This window comes from Diabrotica undecimpunctata, chromosome 7 (assembly GCF_040954645.1).
Source record: "Diabrotica undecimpunctata isolate CICGRU chromosome 7, icDiaUnde3, whole genome shotgun sequence".
Classification (NCBI taxonomy): Eukaryota; Metazoa; Arthropoda; class Insecta; order Coleoptera; family Chrysomelidae; genus Diabrotica; species Diabrotica undecimpunctata.
In genome coordinates this window covers 122566457-122577584 of record NC_092809.1, presented here as the reverse complement: position 1 = coordinate 122577584, position 11128 = coordinate 122566457, and the positions used below count along the sequence as shown (strand labels likewise).

At 31.6% G+C, this 11128-nt stretch overlaps 1 protein-coding gene across 1 annotated transcript in view; it reads right to left on the bottom strand.

Annotated features, from left to right (window-relative positions):
* The window catches only part of dup (chromatin licensing and DNA replication factor double parked), a 25284-nt gene extending 14724 nt beyond the window's left edge, over positions 1–10560 (bottom strand). Inside the window, exon 1 of the mRNA XM_072538100.1 lies at positions 9762–10560. Coding sequence (XP_072394201.1) covers positions 9762–10432 — 671 coding nt within the window. The 5' untranslated portion in view covers positions 10433–10560. The remainder of the gene's footprint in view (positions 1–9761) is intronic.
* Positions 10561–11128: the final 568 nt, after the last annotated feature.

Here is an 11128-nt window from a genome sequence, read left to right as displayed (position 1 = left end):
ATATTAAAAAATTTATTAAAAATTAATAAAAAAACATGGTAGGTATATCTAAGTAATAAGATGTTTACAGTTGCATGTTCTATTTTATTTTTATTTATTTATTTCAACGGTAGAACCATTTACAATAAAATACAATAAATAGTAAAAAGTAAAGATCATGTACAATAAACATCAAAACAATAACAAAGAAACAAGTAAACAGTTAAAATTTGTACATTAAAACAGTATATCAAATCACAAAAGTTAAAAAAAATATATATATAAAAAAAGAAATATCACATATCTAGATTAATAATTAGATTCTTAAGTTGCCTTTTGAAAGCATTAATGTTTTGGCAGAAAGGATCTAATAGGAGGTCATTGCAAGAGCTGAGCATTCTCGATAAGGGAAAATGACGAGCATAATCAGTCCTATGAAAAGGAATATAAAAGAGTGCAGTGTGTCGAGTTCTATGTACATATTGTGTTTAAGTGTACATTGGCTAATAACGAGGAACAATAATTAATAACGTTGTTAAGAATTTAAACAAAAATTACATATCAGCTCTCAACCTGCGGTTCTTCAATGTAGCAATGTTAAATTGAGACATTATTATAGAATAATCTATGAAATAATTTTCAGTATTTTTTATATTAATATGTGATTTAAAAGCTAAAGATCTTAGAAACTTCCTCTGAACGCTCTCCAATCTATCAATGTATACTTGATGAAATGGGGACCAAACAACAGAGCAGTATTCAAGACCTGAGCGTACCAGAGAGCAATACAATAATTTGAATACAATAGGTGAGAGATCATGACTGTTATGATAAATAAAACCAAGATTACGAAATCCTGCTTCCTTAATTTTAAGAAAATGGCTTCTAAATGTCAATGCACAATCCAATAATACACCCAATCTCTTATCTCAGTAACTGAATCCAAGAATACATCATTAAGAACATATCTATTAGCTATTAGATTATTTATACGACCAAATGAAATAAAAGAACATTTAGTTGGATTTAAGCTTAAACCATTTTGTTTTGACCATAAACATATATTATTTACATCATCTTGCAGGAGATCTCTATCCGATTTATTATGTATACAACGAAATAACTTAAGATCAACATAACAACATAATCAATTTGTATCGTCGTGGAATTCCATTCATCATTCTTTGATGCTATAAAAACTTTCATAAGTGACAGCTCGTCAAAAAGGTTGTCAGTAATAATATTTTGTCGATCGTCCGAGCCGTGTATTTTGTTTATAATTTCAGCAGATCCTTCGATTTCGTCCCATTTCAATATGTGATTCAGTCCAATCCATTCGAAAATGTCGGCTCCTCCGAAACTGTCTTCCCACAATTCAATGTATGAAATGCATCGTCGGTAAAAATCAGTTACTTCTGTTTGACATTTATCAATATCCTGGCTACTACCAAGATTCTTTAATAATAATTTTTTCGCTCTTTGTGGTACAAAATTGCTGTCCATGCGTTCTTGAAGATTAGATTTCAATCTTCTTAATTCCAAAATAATGTCAGTCGCACTTGCTTCACTTTTTTCCATGAGTAGTACAATCTTGTTAAAATTGTTTAATTGTCCATGGAGACAAACCAAAAATATAACTCACCCGTTTCACTTTCAAAAAAATCTCGCATTGCACGTGGACAGTTATCTTGGGAAAGGAAATATGCTTTTACTCCTTCGAATATATTTAGAATTTTCTCAATTGCCGGCAAAAGAGAAAGAAATCTGGTACTTCCATGTTGGATTAGGTTTTTATATTCCACATCTACACATTCACGAGAATTCCTTCAACTAAGTTACTCGAACTGTGTAGATATGAAAATGGTTATATATTTTGAAAACTAGTGCTTCAATTTCGATTGTAAACCATCCACAGCATTTTGAAGTGCATTGTGTACAATATGTGCGCCACATCCAATTCCTACAATATCCACACCGAGTTCTTGTTTAAGTCTTCTGGAAACATTATTTTGTCCTCTTCTATGCACACCTCCAAAATTTGTATTACAATTGTCGCCACAAAATGCAGCTACTTTTCTTGTAATGTCATGACGACGTAATGTTGAAATTATATTTTGAGTGAATATTTCCGATGTCTCACCCTGAACTACGTTCTATGTACACCTTCTAATGGTAAAAAGTATCTAACAATAATCGGTGCCAGTTTGATGTGCTTTTTATTTGAGTTGTCGTTAGTAACACTTACGAAAAAAGCCTTCTGTAAGTCGGTGTGTAGCTCTGACAAAGACAAAGGTACCAACACATTTAAAATGATCGCTTCACATTTGGTTCTCGCAACCCCAAATTTTGATTTAAAAAAATTTTGAAATCAATTTCGACGTACAATCAGATGTTTTGAAGCTTATTGAATCATGCATTGCCGTGTGATAAGCGAATGCGGCCTCTTTAGCTGCTAATTAAATCGTTTTGAATGGGATCATCATCATTTAAAAAAAAAAAAATTTGATAGAAGAAGTACTTGCAATCGCCGTTACACCAGTCTGGTGTACACTTTTGTACACTTTAAGTGATCGTTAATATCTGCTCGCCCACCGTGTGCAATTGAAAATTCTGAAAAATGTTGCTGGCATTTCACCCTGCTTTTGTCACTACAAAGCTTTTTTATAAAAGGATAATCTTTTTCAAGTTCGCTTGTGAATTTGCAATATCTTTTCGGCATTTTAAATCAAACACATTAAAACACAAAGTGTTTTCATATTTTACCACCGTTCACAAAAAAACGAAATGTAATCGCACTGCAATTCTTGATTTTTTTAATGTTTATATTCGTTAACGACTCACTGAAATATGTAATGTGTTTAAGAAATGTGATACGGTGAATTGCTGAATTGGTCATTTTGATGATTTCGAGAATTAAGCAGGTCTTCTGTGGGAACCCTATTAAAATATGTTATCAATCAGATGTGCAGTTATCATTATTAGAATTGTTTATATAATACGAACGTGAATAATCTTATTTATTATCATATCAGTAAATATGAATCCAGGCGGAAAAAAATCATTCGTGTGAAATCACTTAACAAAAATTCAAAATTACGACAGTTTTGTCAAACCGGGACAAAATGACAAACCGGCCGGGACTCCGGGACCGATGTCTAAAACCGGGACGTATGGTAAGCCTACTTACATATAAACAAACATTTGATATATCTGATTAATTTTGATCTTGCATAAAAAGAAAAAGAAAATGTATTAGAGAAACAATAGAAAACTGGTAAATGCTAGAAAAAAAGGAAACAGGCAACTAAATCAGTTTGGGTATATTGAAAAAAATGTTGTAACAAAGATAATGATGCAAGATTAACAGCCAGATTTCAAAGGAATAAACATTTTAGTCAAGGAAAGAAAATAATTCACAATAACAATAAACCTTTTTGAGTTTAAGATAAATGTATACTACTTCTTAGGTGTAAATTATTATACTTAGCAATCATAATTGATAGACTTTATTTGTCTGTATCTTAGGAAAGGTACATTATATCATAATTTTTGTATTTATATTAATTTATGCAAGTGAATAATATAAGATGGATAATATTACATTTCAAAAAGAAAATAGTTGTTTAGTTTATTCAGCAATATATTTGGGTTACATAACTAGAGCAAGGTCATTATATAAATAAATAGTTGCAAGTATTTATGTTTAGAAAACAAATAGAGACAATATTCTCACAGGATAAAAAAATTAAATTATTACGATTTTATAAGAGAACTAAAAGAATTTTGGGCATTTATGACAGCTGTAATGTTGACTCTATTTACAATATTTTTATTTTAATCACTGAAATCTTTAACACTAGAAAGACAAAGTTGGTCATTATGAATTATGTACTGAAATCTGACTTCTTAAAATCTGATATTCTTTACATAAATGTATTTTTAAGTATATTACCTATTTTTTTTATTATATAGGTATGGTGTTACTAGAACTAAGACAAGCAGACATTTTTATGCAAATCAATCTTTATGAGTATTTCATAGAATTCACGTTTATGTTCACTTTGTATTATTTGCCTTTATAGTTTTCTACGAATTCATACTACTTTTTGAACTTCACCATAGTCAATGTCTTTGTAAAATTTTATTTTTCTAGGAATATTTCCTGGATTTACAGCTGATTCCTACAGGACTTAGCTGCAGACTTTCTATTATATATCGAAACTGGAACATCTATCAGAAACTAATTCAAGTTATTGAATTCCACTGACTATGATTTTAGCTTCTGAAATAAAAACACTAAAAATTTAGGTCCTTTATATGGATGATTTGAAATTAGTGGCTTCCAGAAAAAACCACCTAAATCTAAAAATATGTTTAGGAGTCAAAAACTAGAAACTTCCTTGGACTAGACAACTGTCATGTTCTTTACATACTTATAGGATTAATATTGAGTAGGAAGGATTCAATATACAAAATGACCAAAACAAGGCTATGGATGTTCTCTAAATGTCTAAAAATATGTTTTAATAAAGCAAGTGTTCACAATTCATCATTCAATCTTCGCTTATCCACTGCTGGACATAGATCTCCCTCATAATTTTCCATCTATTTCGATCTTGTGCCTCTTGCATCCAATTCCTATGACAACGTTTTAGATCGTCAGTCCAACGTGTTGGTGGACGACCTCTACTTCGGTAGGCATCATCTCTTGGTCTCCATTCCAGTATCCGCTTTGTCCATCTATTGTCTGTCATTCGAGCCACGTGACCTGCCCAGTTCCATTTTAGTGTTGCTACTCTCTCTACTGCATCAGCCACTCCTGTTCTTTGTCGTAGCTGGCGATTTGGGATCTTGTCTCGTAGTGAAACGCCCAACATAGCACGCTCCATCGCCCTTTGACACACACGGATCTTTTGAACTGTTCTCCTTATCATGGTCAACGTTTCGGCACCGTAAGTTAACACTGGCAAAACACACTGATTAAACGTTTTTCTTTTAAGGCATATTGGTATATCAGACGATTTGAAAATACGGTTCAGCTTGCCGAAGGCTGCCCAAGTCAGTCTTATACGACGGAGAAGCTCAACGGTTTGGTTATCTTTTCCTATGCGAATCTCATGACCTAGGTATTTATAGGCCATTACCTGGTCTATGGATCTTGTTCCTACGCATATATCTTCGCTGACTACAAGATTTGTCATCATCTGGGTTTTAGATATATTTATTTTCAATCCCCCTTCTAGTGAGGAAAGGTAGAGCTGATTTAAAAGTTCTTTGGCCTCATCTATCCTATCAGCTATTAGTACAATATCATCTGCAAACCTTAGATGGCTAAGCTTTTCTCCGTTTATGTTTATACCCTTGTCGGTCAGTTTTGCCCTTTTACATATATATTCCAAAAGCGTAGTGAACAGTTTCGGCGATATGGTGTCCCCCTGGCGTACTCCACGTTGTATCGGGAGTACACAACGTGTTCACAATTGATCATCAACAAATGAAATTGACAGCTGAATGTATAAGACAGATAAAATTATTATTGCATATACATCTGAACAGTAAAAATTTTCTTAAAGCACTAGGCTAAACATTTGGTGCAATTAATTAGAGTAACAGGGATTTGAAAAACTTTCAGTGTAAAGTAAGAACACTCCTCACCAAATTGTACAAGTTATCCTCAGTGTTTGATAGAACGAAAAACCATGATATCTAGGAGTAAGGGAACTAGTGGACATAGGTAAGTAATTAGAAAACTAGTTTGCTGATTTAAAACTGAAATATCGTCGAAACATTGGTTGAAAACACGAATGTTTCGTGAAACAGAGAGTTCTTACTTGTCATTCAGGATTCAGGATCAGGTTATTTCAACAAAAATTACCTGAAATATCTCAAGATGCAAAAAATTCAACCTGTGCAAGAAAATAAAACAAAAGAAATGCTTCTTAGTATTAAATAATGAATTTTTGTCAGTTAATATGAATGAGTATTATTGGAAAAATAAAACTTTGAAAAACTTTGATATTATTTAAAAACATCTACAAAGTCTGCAAGTAAATCAATGAAAAATTAGAGAATTAAAAATACTGGAAAGCCATAATTGGAAAATATTTGTTATAAATGGTCTTCAAAACAAACAAACAAACAAACAAAAAAACCTTATACTCCAGTCGTCAGAGACGAAAATGCCACTGAACCTCTAAAAATCATACCAACAAGTTGAATTTTGTCGAAAATGTTAATTTTGGGATGCTGAAAAAGATGCACAAAAGTTTACCACTTTTACCCCGGGCTCTCCCCTAAAACCCCCCACGTCGAGGGAGGAAAACGGAAAAAGTCGATTTACCAAAAATCTGTAGGCCATAGAAAAAAATGTTTCAAATAAAAAATGTAGCTAAGATAATTTTGAACAAAATCGTTGATTAGCATTTTTTGTGTAGAATTAACTGTTCTCTCACAAACAACGATTGAGGTAATCGGCGATTTTGAATGTCAGGTATGCGCGCGAAATCAATGCTCAATAAAATTTGTATCAGCTCGACGGTAAAAATTCAATATAGTGTGTGTCCTATTGACTAAAATCAAGATGCGTTTTAAAGGTAAGGTTGTGGAGTAAAGGTGCAGCTTTCGTATGCCATTTTTGTATTTTGCCGCAAATGATCTCAGTGTTTATAAAGGTGTTAAATAAATAAACGTGACGCGATTTTTGCCATTTTTTATGATTCTCATTAGATCAATACAATGTATCCCTTTCATTAACCTGCCACTATGGAGTTTCCATAACTAGAACCTAATCTTCAAAACTTAGAGCATGAAATTTTAGTTTTGAGTTTTGGCAACACATGTGGGGCATTTAAAATATGCTTAAAAAACGCTGAATTTAAACTTTCACATTACAAACGATTTAAAACATTTAAAAGTGCTCTTTTTTAATAACACTAGTACGTTTTTCAAAAGTACTTAACTTCTGCTATAAATAACACCCAAAACCATCTTTTTAGAGACATTTCCCGTGACTTGCGATCGTTTGTAATGTAAAAGTTTAAATTCTGCGTTTTTAATCATATTTGAAATGGCTCATATTTGTTGCCAAAAATCAAAATCGAATTTTCATGTTATAGGTTTTGAAGACTGGTATCCAACAATGGAATGTCACTACGAGCGGTCAATAAAAGTAAAAATTTTTATTGATCTCACAAGAATCGTAAAAAATGGCAAAAATCGGGCAAAGTTTATTTATTGAACAGCTTTATAGAAACTGACTTTATTTGCGGCAAAATACAAAAAATGCATACGAAAGCTGCATTCTTCACCTTTAAAACTTTGATTTTTGTCGATAGGACACTCTGATCAAAAGATATCGATTTTTTACCGTTGAGTTGATACAAATTTTATTTAACATTGATTTCACGCGCGGAACCGACATTCAAAATCACCGGTGGCTTCAAGCCTTGTTTCTGAGAGAACGGTTGAGTCTACACAAAGAGTACTAATAAACATTTTTGTTCAAAATTATCTCAGCTACATTTTTTATTTAAAACATTTTTTTCTATGGCGTACATATTCTTGGTAAATCGATTTTTTTGCGTTTCCCCTTCCCACCCTACGAGGGAGGTTTTAGGAGAAAGCCCGGAGGTTAAAGTGGTCAACTTTTTTACATCCTTTATGGGGTCCCAAATTGATATTCTCGGCAAAATTCAGCTTGGTGGTATGATTTTTGGGGATCAAATTTCTGACGACTGAACTATTAAAAAACATAGTTCTATATTTTTAAAACAAAGTTATTCCAAGAATGTTTCCTAAAACATTCGAACATCCAAAATTGCATATCAGAACACTTGGAAGTACATAGGGCAAAGAGGAAGGTGGAGAGGGAACAAATAGGGACACAACTGGAAATAATACACTAAAGTTAGCATTCTGAAAAGCACAATACTAAAAAAGCTGTGATAAGTTTCAACAATTACTTATGGAATTATATACTTATAAGTATTTGATTTTACAAATTTTATTGTATAATAATTATGTACAATAAAAATAGTATATAATTCATGTAGGTATGTAATGTCTAGGCCATAGCATCCTGGGTCTTCCAGTAGATACAAGTATCACTAAGCCACAAGCCCTTATCTCTGGGAGTACTGGTTCACCATAGGCTAATCAGACACCAGTGTATTCTAGTCTAGTATCAGATTCATTTGGAATTTCAAACTACTACTTAAGCCTTTTTTATTTTTCTCCACCGTGCCAGAATTGGAACCCACTTCCACTAGAGCATTTCACTTTAGTGAAATGTGAGTCCATTGTCTGTCCTACTTGGCTATCTGACTGACAAATACTTCATTATGTGCAATAATAAATAAAAATTGTAGATACTAGATAATTAGACAGTACAAAATTTCATTATAGAATCAAAAATATAGATATTAGGACAATTAAATTTTGTTCTAAAGCATCCTCTCACTGAAAAATAATTGGTAGATAGATAAAAATTATTATAGTGGAATTGAAGACGGCCTAAATGACTTAGAAAAGCTATTTGACAACAATAATAGCATTGAAGATAATCTTGAACAAAATGTTTCTGCAGATCTAGCTAATATCAAGACAACTACACTAATAGAAACTCACAAAGAAACAAGAAATACATGCTCACATAAAAGAATTAAAATTACGTAGTGACCATCATCACAATCAACATATTACACAACAACCCTATTGAACCAAAAAGACTGATAAAGGATAAACATTCTTTATAAATGGAGAACATTACCTATGAATGTTAAATAATGGAGGTCATAAAGTCACATCCAGAAATATTGTTTATATCTGACCAGGTGAAACCAATTTAGCCAAAGATGTCAGAACATAAGTAATTGGGTTTCTGGATGTAAGTTCAAAGACTGCCAATTACCTTAAATAATGTATGTGAACTAAAATTCAGTAATGTTTAACTCAAATCGCATGAAAAGTTGTGACTTAATAAAACAAAGTAAAACAGATATTCTTTGTCAATTTAACTACTGTTATAAACAATTTTTTGTCCATACTGTAAAATTTGAAGATTTTCAGTCTAGAGGTTTTGGAGTTTAGGTATCAAATATAGATAATTTATTTTTTACTGATAAGATTCTAGAAGAAGGTTTGATACTAATTGAAAAAATTGCAGTTAGGAGAGAGATATAAGATAAAAAATATTACTGTTTCAGATACAACATTGCCTGAGCTGAAAGTGCTGTTAACTTTTTTATTTTTATTTTTGCTGCTTTGAAAAATATCAACTCACAGCTGATGTTTTGTTTGATGGTCATGGGTGCCGGCAGCAGGGTAGAAACGAAACTGTTGTGGCAATATATATAAAACAATCATGAGCAAAGAAAGTAATCATGAGCAAAAACTTTATGATTTGTCAATTTTGTGACAAGGGCTAAGGGCATAACATAAAAGAATGTGTTCTCTTCCAGAAGTATCCATTTTATGCTGCTTATAATATTTTAATGTTTTTTATTTGTATCATTTCTAAATACAATTTTCTTTTGTATAAAATTTGAAATAAAAAGAAAAGAATAGATCTAAATGACGTAGTATATAAAATTTATGTATGACTAATGTTTACATATGTTGAATAAACATTAGTATTCTAGGGGTAAACGCAATGCAAAAGCTCATGTAGAATAAATGCCAGCAATGAACAATTTCAGATTAGAATTTATAAAATACAATAACAATGTACTTTTACATCTACAGAACTGCTACAATATATATAAATACATAATATGTAAACTTACCTTGTGTGAATTTCTAGCTCAATTGTTTTAAAGCTTTTCAATTTGGGTGACTCTGGAATAGAAACAGTCTTCTTCTCGATTTCTTTTAATTTAGCTGCATTATCCTGGAATCTGCTTATAGATGCTTTTAAATCTGCTAAGCGAGCGCTCCTTGTCATTTTTCGTTTAATTTCCTTGAGGGATGGTCCCTCAGGTTTGTCCTTAACTTTATCCAGAGCATTTGTGGTTCTTGTAGGAGTAGATGGAGGTGTTCTATGTACAACATCTTGTTGGATGTTAAGCTCTGTTAATTTAATTTCAGTTTTTTTTATCGACTCCGCTCTCATACTATTTATTAAACTCTGTATATCTTGACTATTAGATTTGGTTTTTATAGTTTTATTTCTTGTAGCAAAAAGTTTTTTATGTGGCCTTGGCTGAACAATGCCATTGCTGGCAATTTTATTTAAATTCAAACCTTTTTCTTTTTCTTGAAGTTCCGCTGATTTTGTACTATTTGAGACATCTTTTACATCACAATCTGCATTAATTTTATTATCAGAATGAGGTACAACGTCACACCCAGACTCATTCTCCAACACCAACACTTTTTTTGCACGATTTAGTTTGATATCTTCCACTGCTGTTCTCTTTCTTGCATTAAAGAAACATGCAATTGAAGGCTGAGACATGTTATTATAACAAACGTGTCTAAAATATTAAATATCAATAATGCACAATAATTTAAAGGTCCAAGAACAAATATAAACAACGATACAAAATGACGGTTAAAGATTCGATTTCCCTCCAGATTTTATTTCTCTAAATCCACAGAAGGTGGCGCAACGTGTGACTCATAATAGAGGTCAGCAATTCTTTATGATCTGTGATTTTGTAACGCATTTTATTTATTACAGTTTGCACAATTTACAAAAGAAGGGTTTATTTGTTTTTATTTCATCATATTTGATGATTTTAAATATGTAAAATTCTCTTAAATTTAGAGCAAATGTTCTGTGTTAAAATAAACCAGACTTCAACATATGAACAAGGAATGTTTAAAAGCAATTATTAAGGTACTCTATTACAGAATAAATAAATTGTTTTATTATTCTGTATCTTTACTCTTACCACAGCTCTTACTGATATCAAAATTGAACAACATTGAAAATGGAATACCAAATTGTCGCTTTTTAAAAACAATTAAATCCTATTTTTTAAAGTATCGGTAGTGAATCTGTAATTTATCTTATCAATACGTATTTGCATAGTTTAATGTACAATTTGGAACCCGAGGATTACGTATCTCTATACAAGTTATAATAATTATAATATTATTATGTGCAAATAAAATGTGGGGTAAAAGATATCAGCTTATTATTTCAGAA